Source organism: Xiphophorus maculatus, chromosome 4, assembly GCF_002775205.1.
Source record: "Xiphophorus maculatus strain JP 163 A chromosome 4, X_maculatus-5.0-male, whole genome shotgun sequence".
Classification (NCBI taxonomy): domain Eukaryota; kingdom Metazoa; phylum Chordata; class Actinopteri; order Cyprinodontiformes; family Poeciliidae; genus Xiphophorus; species Xiphophorus maculatus.
The window spans coordinates 29,978,135-29,997,064 of record NC_036446.1 but is presented as its reverse complement, the minus strand read 5'-3'; the positions used below and the strand labels follow the sequence as shown (position 1 = coordinate 29,997,064).

The 18,930-nt window shown below is 38.0% G+C and overlaps 1 protein-coding gene across 1 annotated transcript in view; it reads left to right on the top strand.

Annotated features, from left to right (window-relative positions):
• itfg1 (integrin alpha FG-GAP repeat containing 1) overlaps positions 1-18,930 on the top strand; it is a 169,716-nt gene that overhangs the window by 101,615 nt on the left and 49,171 nt on the right. Inside the window, exon 13 of the mRNA XM_005802501.3 lies at positions 17,786-17,829. Within this exon, the coding sequence (XP_005802558.1) occupies positions 17,786-17,829 (44 nt within the window). The remainder of the gene's footprint in view (positions 1-17,785; positions 17,830-18,930) is intronic.

The following is an 18,930-nucleotide window of genomic DNA, read 5'->3' as shown; positions in this document are numbered from 1 at the left end:
TGACAATTTTATATTAGTAGTTAGTGCTGTTAGGTTTTACACTACTAACACAGCAGTCTTTCTTTGTGTATATACTGGACAAAGTATTTAGACACTTTTTTAAAAGCTGCCCATATTCCCAAACCCAACCTGTTTGTAAATATCTGTTGGTATTTGATAGTTGTTGAAAATTTTAAGAATTAAACCTAACACCTCTGCTGTCCTCTGTTCAACCCTCCTGTTATTTGCTGCTTAGTTTCACCTTCTTTCTCTCACTGCTAAAATGAGCCATGTAAATATCTCAGTATTTTGCAAACATTACACTTTCCTCTGAATTTTCTTTTTCAAATACCTTGTCATCTTACTTTGTTTAAAACACCTCACTGATACTGAGAATGCTTTTCTTTGAGTCGTCTTCACTCAGTGACTACATCCACTCCGTACAACTTCGCCTTTATCAAGCAGAATGCAAGGAACATTAATTGATATCCGTCTTCAACTGGTAACTTATTATATTCCCATATGATTTAGTGACTTGGCAGCACACATTTTCAGTGTATATATTTAATTATTCCTACAAATTGAGCATGGAAAAAAAGCAGCACAAAACCTAATGCTGAGGTTTTGGATACCAGTTAGCTAGCTTGTGTCTTCTCAGTACTCATTTTTTGTTAGGATCTGACTATACATCATCTACAGGATCATTTAATGCTATATTTTTGATAAACTTAACGCAGAACTCACAAGACCTCAGTCCAGCTGCGGTAACATTAGTGTAAATGTGATTGCGGCTGCATTGAGAAAATCACAGACCAAGCAGTGATGTAGCGCTGGAAGTCTGTGTTAATTACTTCCGAGGTTTGTCAAGTTCAATTTCATTAGGGTGGACCAAACTCAATGAGAAATGAGGTAGCTGGATGGCAGCTTAATTAGCACATTATGGATTGAAGTTCAGATGATGAAAACAAACGCGGCACTTAATTACAAATTACATCTAATCACGATGTGATTTATGATGCAGATTGCTCTTGTCTGCATTTTACAGCTGATATTTGACCACAAACAAAAATCTAAAGACAGTCGCACTTCTGTAAAAAAAAAAAAAAACAACTTACTTTATTACTTAAAATTAAGTAGAAACTATGCTCGTTTGTGATTTCTATACCGTACTACACTGTCGAAGACAAATTCATTGCTTGTTTCAAAAGCCAAGAATGTCTATTGTCCGGTCATATTATGACATTTTGCTGTGGTATAATAAATTCTTGGATGAAGAGAGCCTGTTTGGGTTGTCGGGGTCCGGAGCCTCTCCCAGCTGCCGTTGTTAACAGACACCTGGCGGCCCACCGGGCTGAACCCAGAGCCATCTTGCGTTGCCAGGTGAAACCGCCTGATCGAGGTGGCGGTCAGCATTGTATTTCCAGTGTTCATCTGAAAGCGAAACATGCTGCAAGGCCCAGCCAGCTGTTCGGGGAACAAGCTGTAATGAGAGGACCAGAGGCAACCGGGGGAAGCTTCCTCTGGGAGTAGAGCACCAGCAACAGCAGGACACCAAGTCTTTTGTTGCACTTTAACCAGCTCAGACAACTACAACTATGTATTAACTTGGACAGGTCTATATAATTAATTTTTCTTATTTCTGTTGGACTGTTTTGGTTAGTGAATAACAGCTTCTCTTGCTCTTTGAAAACTATACTTATTTTTGGAATAAGCTGCTGAGGAGGATGGTGGACAACTTGCTAGGGAGGAGTTGATAACAGTTTGGTCTGGATTGTGTTGTAAGTTGGTTAATTGATTAATCGGGTAAATGAAATTGGCATATTCTGCAGATTTTTATTTAACCACTAATGCCTTTTTTTATACAATGTTGGGTATACATTAAAATATGCAACTAAACAAATAATTTAGTTCTTTTTCTAAATGACAAGATAAGCATTTTATTGCCTAAAATGCCAAAACATAGCATTCCTTTAGTTCACTCTTGATCATTTGTAGCAAAGGGGACACCTGTAGCTAAAAAATACTTCTAACATCAACGTGTAAAAAGCTCAATCCTTTCTGCTTAACAGCAATACATTTTTTTTGATTATCCAATTTAGTAATTGGATAGCAAAAGGTTAGATTTTCACAGAACTAAGTGAATCCAAATCTGTGCAACTTGAGTTTTTGGTATAACATATTTACAGACAGGTTTTTGTAAATGCAAAATGTATGGCTCAAGACTCTGACTACGTTGTTCTTCCACCAAATCGCTTGCTTTCAAGTATGTATACTGCAGTTAACAATTAATCAGCTACTAATTTAGTTGACGATTATTTCAATAATTGACTAATACTAATACAATGAATCGTTTTAGCTGCAGTGTACATGCAGGATGTGTAGTAAGAGTTTTTGTTTAAAGCTGTCTCTTTATAATACTTCTAACTCCAACTGAATGGACTTCCAGTCCGGCAACAAACCAGTGTGGTCTGCTGTGAGACATGCTGATGCTGTGGTAAATACCAGAGCTCAAATCTAATTGGTAATGAAAGTGGTGGAAACTACCAACGCCCATCAACCAGTACGACAGTTTGTTACCAGGTAGACAGAAGAAAAACTTTTCATCTGTTTGAAAATGAGCTCAGCACATGCTCGGTAGAAGTTGTAGGAACAACAACTCTGCCATCTACCATCCTTGTTGGATCAGTAGTCATGAGCATGTGGTCATGTCTGAACTTCCTCTTGCTTTTTGTGACCAGATGTCACCTCACTTCCTGTCACAATGTGAGATGCAGGTCAGACGCATGTTGGCAGGAGCGGTGGCCTCACACGCCTCCAACCAGCCCTACAGTCAGCAAAAGCAGCCTGAGGACAATAGGAAGTGATGAGCATCTCAGAGCAATGCTGCTCAGCTGTCAGTTGTTGTTGTTGCATGGTACTCTGTGTGTGTGGGGTGTGTGTGTGTGTGAGAGAGTGTGTACTTTTTGTGTCTGCTCAGGTCTCATTGACTTGCATTTGTTGCCACAAGAGCTGACACGGCCTGTCATGTTTGCCTACCGAGGTCTGCTCATCACATTTTCCACTTTTCTCTGCCAATGTGTGTGTGCGTGTGTGTGTCTGTGTGTCTTCTGAACAATCAGCTGTAAATTGGAAAGTATATAATAGTTTGTGTTTTCTTAACGGATGTGAGGGATATATTTTCCCTGACAGTTAATAGTTTTAACTGCAAACTTTATATGAATGTTCTCGCCTGGCACAGTCGTAGCTCTGTTGTAATCTATAATGTTATCGTAACTGCCAGGGCAGTGGCAGGTGCAAGCACAAGCCATGCTTTTAAAGAGGTATTTAGTTATAGAATATGTCCATATGGATAACCTGAACGTGAAATGTTTCCTGTTGGGATTCAGTTTGGATCTGTAGATCTACACTGAGTCTGGACGTTTGGGAACCTAGCTGAGCGGTGAGGAAAGCCTCAGTCTGTCACCGCCACACCAAGCACTCCTTCAGGCAGCCTGTCCTCTGACTGTCCCCACCTCATCAGGGAAGTAGCAAAAGAACAAAGTCAGCAGGGAGTCAATCCTACACCCAAAGCTAAGCTGCTAGGCAAGTTCAACCAAATGTTCCTCTCTTGCATGCATTGACTCAGTTTTTGGAAAACTGAAGTAAGCATTGCACTACTGTCCATTAATACCTTTATATCACCTGGGTATATACTTTAACTTATCTGTTTGTAATAGTTTGTTTTAAGAGTTTCAATTTGAGAAAAAATTCACAAGGTCGCCACACTGACAAAACAACTTGGATGCCATTCATTGCTACACTGAGTTACCTATTGTTGGTCTGAAAAACTCACATATTTACTTTTCAGTTATTTGCTTTTTTTGTGTGTTTTTGAATGGCATAGTGTAGCTCCAAACCCCAAAGTGAGAACCCTAGTGGTTATCATTGATTGACTCATTGACTCATATTGAAATTATTTGGTGTTATATAAAAATGTCTTAGGTACAGCATTATTTCATTTAAATATACCCAAAATAAGAAACATCTGTTCCCAGACTGTAGCTAAAGAAAAACGTCACGACATCTCTCTGGAGTTTAGACCAGGCCTCGAGAGTTTGCCAAGATGCTGAGCCCTTGCCCTTTCTAAAACCAAATTTTAAATATATCTTTCTGAAAGAACATTTGTTCAGATTTGTGACTATTGTGCATTAAAAGTTTTAAAATGCTTTGCTGTATTTTGTATGTACTTGAATTCTTTTGTGCTGCATTTGTGTTATTTCTTTATTTGCAAATTGATATTAAAAGTTTTACTAGTATGAAAAATATTTGGAGAATTAGGTTTAATATTATTGAATTAGTATCTATTTTATAGTAACTATATTAAATAAAATGTTTTAGCTAAACTATGTCATCAACATTTCATTCAATTTGAAAAAGGAAGTTTTGTCTGAACAGAATCTGGAATTGTTTCTTATTTAGCTGCATTGGTCTTAGATATCTGGCATGTTTACGTTGGTGTACAGTTTTAGCTTTATGTCAGATATAATTTTGCAGATTGGAAAATAAGCACCTATCAATAAGTATGTTCAATAAATGCTGGATTCTTAAATGCGTATCATGAAAATATTCTATCGTGTTTCTAAAAGTCAGTCAGAATACCAAAACAATCAACAATCAAATGTATATTTTTTACCTACTTATTTTTTTTCCTGCTTGCAGTTTTTGAAAGTTTGCATGTTTTAGTTTTTGTAATTCTTGACTAATTAAATTATATAAATTATTGCAAGAAGAATAGTAAATCAAACTGCAGGTCAAGACTTTTCAGGCCTATATGTCGGTTTCCATGGCAACCTTTCATAGCTGGAATTCAGTATAAACAACATAACTAGATACCGGATGTTAAAGGTCACCGCCACTCTATACTGACAAACTATGGCAGGCCCTTAAAGTACAATTTTTTGGGAAAAAATTCTTTCTAGATTTTGTTTTTTATTGATATTTGGCAAATTTTCATACAGACAAATCACATTCTACTTATTTCCACATGAATGCATTTGTGCAGTAATATTTCTTGAGCGTTTTTATATTTCCAAAATTCGATAATGTAGTCTGCAGAGAACATAGTGTACGGTAACGGAGTGTTCCAGTGATGCCATGGGATCAGAGATTCAACTCCTATGACATCACAAAGTGAGACCAGCTGATGACATCTGTCGTATCCATGGTGAAGCTATAACAGAATTTCCTACTTCAGAATCCAACAGATTGTATCAAGGAGCAATTTAAGATATTTTCAAAGCTAATTTTCAATCGGCTTCCATGATTTATACGCTGAAGAGTTTGTTGGAGTGCGTTACACGGGCAGTAACGCTTGCACAACCTGCTGATATTCTAAAGTTTGAAAGTCAGTACTTTTTAGAACTATTAGAGTTTGGGAAAACTATGCCTGGCATTGACCACGCAGAACTTATTTTCCACTTTCAAGAGCAATGGGAGCTTAATTTCTTGATACGTGCTCGGAAAGAAGAGGACCCTACAGCTTCTTCTGCCCCAAGTCTGCATCCACAAGATGCTACGAAGAAAACATATCCAGATGTCCAAGAAGTACCTGGACAAAAGGTTCCAGCTGTAACTGTATCCAGTGTCCAAGAAAGACCTGGAAAAAATGGTACATCTGGAACTGTATCCAGTGTCCAAGAAAGACCTGGAAAAAATGGTACATCTGGAACCGTATCCAGTGTCCAAGAAAGACCTGAAAAAAAGGGTAAATCTGTATCCATATCTGATGTCCAAGAAAGACCTGGACAAAAGGGTACATCTGGAACCGTATCCGATGTTCAAGAAAGAAATGGAAAAAATGGTACATTTGTATCAGTATCTCATGTCCAAGAAAGACCTGGACAAAAGGTTCCAGCTGTAACTGTATCCGGTGTCCAAGAAAGACCTGGAAAAAAAGGTACATCTGTATCCATATCTGATGTCCAAGAAAGACCTGAACAAAAGGGTACACCTGGACAAAAGGGTACATCTGGAACCATATCCGGTGTCCAAGAAAGACCTGGACAAAAGGGTACATCTGGAACCGTTTCCGGTGTCCAAGAAAGACCTGGAAAAAAGGGTACATCTGTATCAGTATCTGATGTCCAAGAAAGACCTGGACAAAAGGGTACATCTGGACAAAAGGGTACATCTGGAACCGTATCCGGTGTCCAAGAAAGATCTGCAATAAAGGGTACATCTGGAACCGTATCCAGTGTCCAAGAAAGACCTGGAAAAAAGGGTACATCTGTATCCGTATCTGATGTCCAAGAAAGACCTGGACAAAAGGGTACATCTGGAACCGTATCCAGTGTCCAAGAAAGACCTGGAAAAAAGGGTACATCTGTATCCATATCCGGTGTCCAAGGAAGACCTGGACAAAAGGGTTCTGTTGGAGCCATATCCAGTGCCCAAGAAAAACCTGATATAATGGTTACACTTAGACAGAGTTTGAAATCAAAGACAGGTAAACCAAAGGAATCTGCAATGGTTACTTTAAAAAGGGCTCTAAAGCATGAGAAAAAAGACACTAAAACTTTTCTAGCTGCTCCAATCAAACCTAAAACATCTTTAACGGCTCCAGTGAAACCTACACAACCAACTGGAGCAGCACCAGATGAGGAGCGGGACACTGCTAGATCAACAAAACGCAAGGCAACACTAAGAGATACTATTACTGTCCAGGAAACAGACGGTAAAGAAACAAAGAAATCTAAAGCTAAGAAAACAAGGCAAAAAAGTGTAGAAAGGACAGACAGACAAGGCTCTCTAATGCATTTAACGTCTCCAGTCAAACATAGACGACCTACTGAAGCAGGACCAAAGAAGCTTAAGAAGAAACACGGTAAAGAAAAAAAGCACTTAAAATCAAAGAAGACAACACGGTTGTCTTCCTCATACAGGCCTGAGATAGTCGAGCAAGCCACAGAAAACAGAGTTAACAGAGTCCTGTGGATTCAAAGAGAGAGGGTCAAACCATTGTTTAAAGCAGTCACAGAAGAGGCCCCTCCGCTTCCTGGAGTGTACCTTCCCTTTGCAGACGATTCAGCACATATCATACACTACAGGCAATGGAAAAAAGGCACACCTACCGGCCCCAACTCATTTCCAGATACAACTTCAAATAGAATATATCAAGTGTCCACAGTCTTGTAATAATGGAACATCATAAACAACACATACAACTAATAGGCTAACCTTCTATCCCACAGCTATAAGGCTGGACATCTATGTATTTCAACTGAATTAACTACCTAACAAGTGCAATTTCATAGTAAAATTAAATGAAACTCACAATTAAAATGAGCCGCACAATGTTTTATAAGGTTGAAGTAATGGTAACACTGTACTTGAAGGGGTATGCATAAGACTGATATGACACTGTCATAACATCTGTCATGAACATGAAAGAGTCATCAGGAATGTTTACAAATGTTGCAATAAAGTGTCATTCGGTAAATAATGACACTTAATGCAAAGTTGAAACTTTTAATGGACTTTTTAATGCACATTTTAGTAGAACTTTGCATTAAATGTCATTATTGACCAAATGACACTTCATGACAACAGTAAACATTCTTGAAGACTCCTTCATGTTCATGGCAGGTGTTATGTTATTAATATTTAGTGTACAAAAGAGAAATACAACACAATAATCTTTCCTATTTAGCTCACAGTTAGTGGGAAAATGAACATGTAGCTGCTGTCATCAAGGCAGGTGGTAAACTAAGCCATCAGAAATCAAAAGTCCAGCAGGTGCAAAGTTGTGCCAGACGAAGAGGGGTGATTTGCTCTGTCTGCAAGTTGCAAATAATTTTATTAGCCTGAATGTAAATACTTTACTTAGAATCATGTATTCCTTTTTGCTTTCTGCAGTGAACATGTACAGTACAATGGGTGCTAATGCAGCATGGCATTGATAATCCTTCTATACTATTCTATGCTCCACTACAACATACTATAATACACTAAACTATACTGTTTTATACCACACTACACTACACTATAATACACTATACCAGGGGTGGGCAATCCTGGTCCTCGAGGGCCGGTATCCTGCAACTCTTAGATGTCTCTCTGGTCCAACACACTTGAATCTAATAGCTGAATCACCTCCTAAGTCCAGTCAGGTTCTCCAGAGTCCTGCTAATGACCTCATTATTTGACTCAGGTGTGTTGAAGTAAAGATACATCTAAAAGTTCCAGGAGACCGGCCCTCAAGGCCTGGAGTTGCCCACCCCTGCACTATACCGTACCATTCTATTCTATACTATACTATACTATTCTATACTCTACCATGCAATACTATGCTGTTCTATTCTATACTGTACTGCATTATACTATTCTATAAAGTATAATGGTACATATGGTATGACATACCATGTGTATGGTGTATAGTGGTGTGTAGCAAAATATACACTTTACAATACCATACCATAGCATACCATACCATGTTATACCATAGCATAGCATACCATACCATGTTATACCATACCATAGCATACCATACCATGTTATACCATAGCATAGCATACCATACCATGCTATACCATAGCATAGCATACCATACTATTCTATACCATACTATGCCATAGCATAGCATACCATGCTATACCATATCATAGCATATCATACTATACCATACCATACCTTACCATAGCGTAACATACCATACCATTCCATAGCACAGAATTCCATGCCATTCCATACCATACCATAGCGTAACATAGCATACCATACCATTCTATAGCATAGCATGCCATGCCATGCCGGACAGTTTCTTCCCCCTGGCTGTCTCTCTAAACACATTGAACACCTTATAACCTCAGTAGTCAGTTACTCTACTATCAAACAAAGCAAGCTTATTTTACTATCACAACCAGCTTTTTAAGTTAAAAGGTATAAACATTGGCAACGCATACACAAACATACTGTTCTGGTTGTTGTTAATTTTATCTTCTTTAAAGTTTATATATTTAATGCTGTACACTGTTCTTGAATCCTAATATTTTATTATTTTATTGTTCAAAACTGGTTTTGGTTCTATTATCGAGAATCTTTGCTGCATCCTCAACATGACTTGTGACTTCCTTTCAACAATTTTATTAATGTACTTTATTAATCCCAAACCTATGCCAACTTGTTTCCCAATCTTATATTGGCCATTATGATTTATGGAAAGGAAAGTTTAAAATGTCTCTTCTTCGTCACTCACATTGTCTCCTTTTCAGCTCATGTGGGATGTGTAGCTGCAGTTGAGGTATTATTTGATCCCATGCGATATTAGTCAACTGCACTCATAAACCACCATGGTTACAAGCCATAACCTCAATGAAATGAAGTTATAAACAGTAACCAGACATGGACATAACCATGCACACACCATCATCAAGTCATGAAACATTTTTCATTGTCTGTTTCACCACAACAGAGATAGAACAGGTAGCCCAGTGGTCACACAGAGCATGGCAGGATACAGATGACTGCTCATCCTCCCGCTTGATTAGGTTAGCGCCACAAAAGAGCTGTCATCAGTCCTAATATTAGGCCACAAAATAGGTTAGCTCAGTCCAACCAAGGCTTTAGGGATTGTTGTTTATGTGTGTGAGAGAGAGATTCTGGCATTGAAATATCTCTATATTTCCCTCTGGAAGTTTGAGAGCTCTTCCACAAAGCTTGTTTTGGGCGAAGCAGAGCTGGTATGCAGTTGTTTCACACCAGCCAAATACTGTAGAGTGGAGAACAAAACCACTTGCAGAAGAAGCAGGACCAGCTCACACTCCCGAATCATGTTGATCAGTATTGTAGTCTCTGAGATATTTGGGATTAATCCACTGACGTTAATGTCTGCCTTGCCTCTATTTCTTCTCCCCTTTGTGCATCAGTAGATTCATTTCAAGTGTTTATCGTACTAGTATGTACTGCCTGTACTTATTTCTTCCATCTTGATGTCTCACAGTACTGCTACTTTGAGATGATTTGACTGAAAGTGTCCTTTTATTTCTAGGTATACACAGTCATATTCAATAAATTAACCGTTCATTTCAAGGTTCCTGTCCCTGCAGCAACACAGAGAAATAATTTTACCTGTCCACCACATAATAGTGTCAAAATACTTGAGGAACATGCAGAAATCTGGTCAGCAGATATAAATCAGTTTGAATATTTTGAATTCTTTATTGATTGAGAACCACATATAAAATGTCTTGCATGCTATTTCAATATCATGTAGATAAAAACTGATTTTTTAAAAATTCTACCCATCTTGTTTCCTTCCTACTTCTTGATCAAATGGCTTTTAATCTAGATCTGCCTGAAGTATGAATAATTGTGGGTGTAACTTTATTCAGTTTTTATTTTGCCATATTTTGGTACTTAATATGGTTCATTCATGTGGTCTATCAAACGACAAAGATGTTTTATGGGAAGTAGGTCAACAGCCACTTTCAGAAGTGAAGGAAGTTTTTTCTTTGTTTCCAGCAGATAAAACCTTTGCTGATGTAGAACATCTTGAAACGATAACCCCTTTTTTGTTATGAATGACGTATATTGAGTGTAATTTTTTTTTAAATCGGATTTACAGAGATTTGACTGTCCTCTTGTTAGTCCAGTTCTTTACAGTCACTGCATTTCAGTGGAAATGGGATTTTTAAATCCCGCAGAGATTTTTTTTTTTTTTTAACAAATCACGCTTTTGTTTGGTGAAGTAGGCAATAAAGTAAAAACAATGAAAAACTTAACAGATTAAAAGTATGCGGCTGTAGTAATACAAAAGTTGTTTTTGTTTTTCCATCGCACCTTGTCAAGATGTCAGGCTGCACCCCACATATTGTCTGGCTTTGTATTTTAAATGTTGACCCTTAATCATCACAAATTAAAAAATAAATTAATAATAAAAATCCATGTAATTTCTGTTAAGGTAATGTGCTCCTTGGCTTGATTGCAGTATTTGACACAGTATTGTGAAATTATTCCGCTTTCTGTAGATTTTAGACAGTGACAAAAAGTGGTTCTCTTTACCCAGAATGCATTGAATTTTTTGCTGCAGGATTAACACAGACTGTCCTGAGAGTTCCTTCTGTACTGTCCCCATAGGTATGCAGAGACACCTCTGAAAGTGTATTATAGGTTGATTATATGGTAATGTATTCTCTGACACATTAACATTTGCTTCGCTTCAGTAACTTTAAGTCTTTCTGTTGTGGTTGAGAGGATTGTGTAGGGTGGAGTGTGCCGTAAGGTCATGGGATAGTAACTGTGAGGCCTCCTGCAGTGTTTTCACTCTGACCTTAGTTCTCTCTTCTTCCCTTCACAAGAAGTCTTACTTTAGACAAATGGCAGTTTAATCCTTTAGTGCCATTGATTGAGTGTAAGCTACAGACAATTATAAAAGTACCCTGACCCTTAACAGCTTTAAATTTAAACAAGTGATGGATCAACCCATCCATTTAGATTATTGATTGTTGTGTCCTTCATAGATGATTAAAATCTAGTGATCTCGTGTTTACTTAGAAGTAATGTGCTTTCTGACCACATTCACATTTTGTGTGTCTGGCCTCCTGATACAAAAAAACACACGTAAAATGGACAACCATACTCCCATAACCCCTTCAGTAATTCTGCGAGGGTAAAGCTCTGGTTCACTGTCCTCCAGGCGACATTGAAGAGATGCGACAACCATGACAGCTCCACAATGTCCAGAGGTTTCAGAATTTCAGGCTGAACCTTTTAATTACTTTGGCAGCTTCTGTCACAGTGATGGAATCCCATCCTCCTCAACCCTCAGACTCAGATCTTTTAACCCATTTTCCGTGTCCTTTGTAGAGGACAAAGTGCTTCTTCCACCACCACCTGACAACGACCTCATCCCAAATCTCTCTGTTCACTCTCTCAGCTGCTTCAGGATTCCCAAAGGAAGACCAAGCCCCAAAGGTCTCTTTCTTCAGCCTGATGGCTTCCATTACCACTGGTGTTCACTGTCCACCAGACAACAGGCTGGTGGACACCATGACAGGTACCCAGATCCTTCAGGCCTCAGGTCCTGGAAGCTCAATCTACAATGATGGAGCTTCACATGGTCCATTCCGAGTTCATATACCTAATTTTCCTCAACACATAAGGGAAATTAGGAGGTGTGATCTACAATGCACACTTCCCAGGGATGTGAATTATAGATCATTTAAACGGATGTGTCAAGCAGCCTTCCCTGCCATTGGATTCAACTCACTATCGGGTGGTGATTGGTTCGCAGGTGAGATGATACGATTACAAAGTCGATCACTGACCTTTGCCCCAAAGTGACCTGGCAACAAGTACACTGATGAACTATCTCAGGCTGGCACATGATACCGAATAATAAAACACTACTCAGGCTCAGACTGTGAAGGCTAATCTTGTGGTATCATTCAAACAACACAACAGCTTTGGCTCTTTACTCATTCAATGAGGGGGCATTCAATGTCCCTAAAGCTGGATTATGCTGCTAGGACCTAGTATCAATGCCCCGCCCTCGCTTGTCGTCCAATTTGCATGGCACCTTATCCTAACATTTCTTTCTGCAGGTGGTGGCCCCCCATCAAGGGGTTTCCTGTCGCTTCTTCAGGCTTAGCCTGAAGAAGCCCCAGCAGCCAAAGTTCAACCACCAACAAGCTCTCATCCCTTGAGGAGTGTGCACTGGTTTGCCTCATCGTTGTGGTCAGCCATATTATAGGAATCATCAAATCACTTTGTAAGGCAACAAGACATGGTCCCTGCAGTTAAAGGAGGGTCCGTCTCCTTGGCAAAGTTGGACTTCTTACTGAGAAGATTATCAACCTGTTAAGTAGTTGCTGGTTTGTAGTGTGGTCAGCTAAGGGTTTGCATGTTTATCTTTGATGGAAGCTCCATCTGAACCGTGCCTCAGGCATTTTCTTAATAAGCTTGTGAACTTCAAAGCAGTCAATTTGCTTTTGCAACACGTACACAATTTCGTTTTAAATCAAAGCTTCAAACTGGGAGGGAAAAAAAATCTCTCTTGTTTATTCCCATAAAGTGGCGGCAGACGAGGTACCATGTAAAAGGATCAGAGCGGAGTCATGCTGTATACAGTGCCTTAACACTGCATCATTTGCATACTACATTGGTCTAATTTGTTGCAATTCGTTTTGGGGTTGGATCAAGTTTAAAAATGGCACGTGGGAGGGACACATCTATCCTTTTGTTACGACGGCAGCGTGTTTTGACACAATCTTTTTGAAGTTAAGAGGATTTTGAGCAGTGCTTCATAAGAAGGTAGCAAGGAGGAAAATATGCACGTTTTGCCTTTTTTTGTAGCGGAAGCTCAGAAACTAAATGCAGGGATTATCCATTAATTTATTTGTGTTTTTTCCATCTTTGATTTTTGGAAAACATTAACATTGTCTATATCAATTTTTGTGTAGGAACTAGAATATTTGAAGATATAAAATAAGCATTTTTAGCTTCCTGTAGTGAGCATGCTTTACATTTTCAAGCTAGGAATCCCACTCTGTTAAGCAAGGTCTGTTTTAAAACAAACACCAAATTATTCTGAGTCTGATGTTTTAAAATGTGTTGGTCGATTTAGTTCTGAGAACTTTAGAACATGAGGCTGTCCTTGTCCCCACAACACAACACATCAACAAAGCACTTCAAACCTTTCTGTACGCTAACTGGACTTATGTTAGAGCATCTAAGATTATAAGAAAACACTCAACTCAGTCCTCTAAAGGAGAAAAGAAAAAGAGATGAAGGAACATTTTCATTCTATATGTGGCTGCATAACTCAGAAAGACATTTTCCAAGGGTAACATTCTGCTGCATTTAAACCTCAGACAAAAAGTGTTTTTCTGTTTTTTTGTCTTACATGTTTGCTGTTGTTTGGAAAAACTTAGGTTACTTAGGTCTAAACATGAGGATGGAAGAGGATTTTGTGAAACATAAATGCTATAATTACTTCACTTAAGATAATGCACGTGTTACACATTTTTAACAAGATGGAGAAGATATGACAGTCATCTGAACTTGATTTTCAATATCTTAGTTGTACTTAAACATATATGCATTTTTAAACTTTACTGCATTTAGGATTTGTACTTTAGTAGTTGGTGAAATTTTGAAATGACGCAAAATATTACAGCTACTGACACTATCACCAACAGTGGTAACATTTATGCTAAAGTTTACTGATAACATTGATGTATTTGCAAACATTTCTGAACATTTTCATATAGTTATAAGACTACTATGTGGCAAGAGTGGATTTTACCCAATTAGTGGGTTTGCTAGTTAGATAAAACTATTTTAGTTTATCATAGAAAAAGGTAAAAACAACAACAACAACAACAAGAAACTCCAGATAATAGTGTTATATTGTTCACCCCCATTGTGATGGGGGGTGAACATCATTTTGAACAATTCAAAATGACGAATTTTGGATTTCTATCATCTTCCAGCCATAGTCATTCACATTACAAGTAGTAAAGACTTACAATATTTCACTGTATGTGTAATAAATCTGTGCAATATATAAGATTTAGATTGACACAAAAAAAAAATATATTTTTTGTATTATTTTTTACCTGTACATGTGAATATAAAGCCAAAGAACCACAACTCCACTCACACACTCAACTTTGTCAGCCTGGCCTGGTTAAGTTGTGTCAAAACCGAGAAACATAGAAACTTGTGGAACAGCATAAAATAAACGACTTAAGACTGAGAGAGTCGAAGCGCCTTTTATGTCATTTTTTTCTCGGGGTGGTCAGCCGTGACATGTTTGGTGAGAGACACTCACTTTATCTCCGTCTCACTCTATTACCCTGCCTAAACAAGTCACAGGGCAAAAAGGAAAAAGGTCCCAATTCACACATTTATGGGAAATGGTTCAGTGGATCAAAAAAGCATTTTCTTCACCCCCCCTGCAAGACAAACTCTCCACAGGAGGCTTCTCCCTCTAAGCATCGCTGTCCCCCTGCACATTAAACATCCCAGTGAGTGGAAATGACATAGCTTGTGGCACAAAGGCCTTTCTGTTGCAGTTTGGATTAATGAGACTCGCTAATAACCAGTAAGATGCTGTTTGTGGAGCTAATGTTGCTCTGAGCTCTTTGGGAGAATGATGTGGAGGATTCTCAGCTTATTAATTACCTAAAATATTAAGGTCATTTATAGAAACAGAATCTACAAGCTGCAAGAGAGGTGAAATGATTTATAAACACAACACAGCAGCTTTTCATAACTCGGCAGGTGAATATTGATTGATCCAGGATCAGTAGGCTGAATCAAACACCCCTTAGATCAATTTATTTCTCATTTAGACTCTAACTCAAAAGAAAAATGCCGTTATTTATGGGGGTTTTTTTTGGTTGTTTTTTTCTCATCCTTCTGCTTTTTGACAATAATCGCCATTTGAGTATGCTAGTGACCCCTTGAAGTTCTATGACCATTTGTTTGCCATGTGCTCTGCAGGTAATAAATCTTCACTGTATGGCTGGTACACTCTGGAAAACACATTGAAAAGAAAATATTTGCCTATTTCAGAGGCAAAAGATAGTGGCGTTTATTGCATTATGAACTACAAAACTCAAATTGTAAGGAAATGTTGGCTTTTATCATTTCTTTAGAAACTCCAGTCTTTCTAGGCTAAGAAGGGTCAAATTAGACTTTTATGTTAATAACCACTTTAAGCAAAAACGAAGGTGGTTTTACAGCCATTCACACACAATCTACGAATTTAAGTGTTTTCATTTTTAAGTGCACATCTCGAGTGAAAATACTGTACCAAGACTTCTGGGTAAAAGCTTCAAGGAGGTGTCTCCACGGTTACTGGATGTGGCATCCCCAAGAATAGAAACTCTGTTTGTGGCAAAGTTTTATTACAGAAGCTTACAGCAAATTAAGCTTGGAGCGACGCTGCATTGTCCTGATCGTTATTGGATTTTAACGAGCTGCAGCCGAGATATACTGTAGCTTCTCTATATAACATAGACATTGTTTTCACACCCCAGATGTCCATTCACAGCCTAAAGTCTGGCATGGCATTTTAATTGATACTGGAATTGATGGGAGAGAGCAGAGATAATTCTTATCCTCTTGCAAAAGTATTCATACCCTTTGAAATTTTGCAAGACGATGTTGCAAGACACCCATGGCTTTTTATTAGAAGTCTGTGTAATAAACCAACACAAAGTAGTAATATCAGTTATTGTAATAGAAGACTAACACCCATCATAATTGTGATGTAAAAGGACAGAGATATGTCTAAAATAATTTGACAATATTGGGAACATTTGTTTTCATCCCCCGTTACGCTGATGCCACTAAATGCGGTGTGATCAGCTGTCTTAAAGGGGCAGTATTATGTAAAATCACATCATGTTGTTCCCTTCTCAACTGCACTGTTGCCTCGAGTATTTTCCATTGATCGTGTAATTTTGCAATTTGACATTTTGAAAATAAATTTAGCTTAATGGAAACGGCAATTTAAAAAAATAAAATAACATTTTGATCAACTGTTTGATCAAATGAGGTGGGTTATTTTGGCTGTATATAGAAGTTGGCTTTTCTTACAAAACTGCAATGGAAACACTTTTTTGTATCACACAAGTTGTGCGTGATCAACAACCGGATGTTCCCACTGGTGTAAACAAGAAGAAGACAGGAAGTAGCAGGAGGATGATGGCGCGGCTTGTTTTTCGGTGACTTATCTCGTGAGCAAACTAATTCACATGTGATTTTAATTGCGCTTCTCATTTAGTGGAAACACCGCCATTGCAAAATTGTGTTTTTTCAACATTAGCGGTATATCTAAAAGTTTTACAAACATTTGTAATTGAAACACAGCTAGTTTTGCTCTCGTTCTCCGTCAAATGTGCGTTCCCATCGTTTCCATGGGGCTTAATGAGTTCGCCGCACAACACTGTGGCATATTCACGCATCAAGGGCCATGAGAGTCCAGACAATATTATTTGCAAGCAGAGAGTTATTGCACGTTGCTTAAAATGTAATTTCCCACCAAGTACTGCATGCCTTCCAATTAGTATATTAAAACATTGATAATCCAATGACGACTTATAATTTAATAACTGTGCAGCTCAAGGGGGCATTTAAAAAAATTTACCTCCACTCCTGGTCTTTTTTTCACCTTGATGTGCGACACTTTGGGCAGTGTTAATTACACAATAATTTGACAAATATTAACCTTCAGACATTTGCTTGTTGTTCCGTCATTTCTGGTTCACACGGTTTCGGCACAGTTTAGCGCTGCACCGTGGAACACACCGCTATGTCCAGCCCAAGAGAACACTATTTATGTTTTTAGTTTGAGTCCATCAGCCAAATTAAGGCAACCGTAGACCCAGGACCCCATTAGTATGCTAATAAAGGCTCTCAACTAATGACTGATTTACAATTCAGTCGATTTTTGTCCTCGCTCCGCTCGTATGCACAAATAAGTAAAACGCTCTCCCGGCACACATGTTCATGTTAATAGTTTCCACACTATTATTTTTTTTGTTTGTTTATCATTAGAGGCAGCTTATTTCTAGCCCTTTTTTTTCCTGTCTTGACCAAATCTACTTTGCATTTGTGTGATTAATAAATTGTGTTTGATATCATGAAAATATGAGAATCATTTGAGCCCCGGTCAGAGTTTCTACATCTTTTTTTTCCCTCCTACTGTCAGCCATTTTGGACCCACTTAGAGTCGCCTTGTAAGCGAATCCTTCTCAGTGTGATATTCTGGAAAGCAGAGATTCTGGTGCTGATTCTAACGGGTTTCTTTCTCCCACAGTGCTCAGCGGCCTCTGCTCTAACGCCTGTCCTGACGATGTCAAGGTGAGAAACCTTTTACTCTAACTTTCTGACTTAAAAAGCTCCTGTGTGCCCGGATCACATTGGTTTTTAAGAACTTTCGAAAAACTTTAGTACAAAAGAAGAAAAACACAAAACCTTACCAAATATTTTTGGTCTTGTTTTTAATGCAAATACCTTAGTGCACTTAAAATAAGACCAAATTTACTCATAAGTAACTTTTCAGCAAGATGTAGCAGCTTGTTTTAAGCCAATAATTCCTTTGTATTGATGAAAAAGTTCTAGTTCCACATTCAGACTATTTCACTTATAATGTGGGGGGGAGTCTTGTTATAAGTAAAATAATCTGCCAATGGAACTAGTGATTTTTAATTATTATTAAGAAATTATTGACTTAAAACAAGCTAGTATATGTTGCTGAAAAGTTACCTGGAAGTTAGTTTTATTTTCTTTTAAGCAAAGCTAATTTGTACCAAGTTATTTGCATTAGAAACTGGACCAGAAATACTTTGTAAGGTTTTGTGCTTTTGCAGTGTAGAAATAATTTGAACATTCAGTCAGTAAACTGTTTCGATATTGAGCAAAACCAAACTTGTCAGTTGATCCATTTTGTTTTTATTACGATAAAAGGAATCCAAGTCATACCATTTGCATATAATAATGAAAAAAAAAAATAGTGATTTTCTTTTTGTCGTTAATGCTGCATTTACATAAACCTTTCTAAACAATCACTAAGCTGTTGGCTAGCAACATGGAAGCTAAAGGAGGAGAATGTGAGCAGCAACCTTGATCAGCAAGCCGTACCTTTTGTAAAAGCTCCATATAATTACCCGCTGTTTGTTTTCTCTTCAATATGGCGACAGCTTTTTTTTATATTTTATTTTTGAAAGAGCCACTGACATATTGACGACATGTCAGCATATTAGTATTATTGTTAGTATGTTGGTATATTAGCACTGCAGAGTGAACCAGTGAGGGATTCTATCAACAAGCTCAGACTGAATCATTCTGCTGAAGGAGGGGGGATCAAAACAGCATGGCTGATTTTTTATTTATTTTTTATTTTTTTGCTGCAACATTTTAACATGAGGAAAATTTCCTGTTATGTTAAGACCGGAGAAGGGT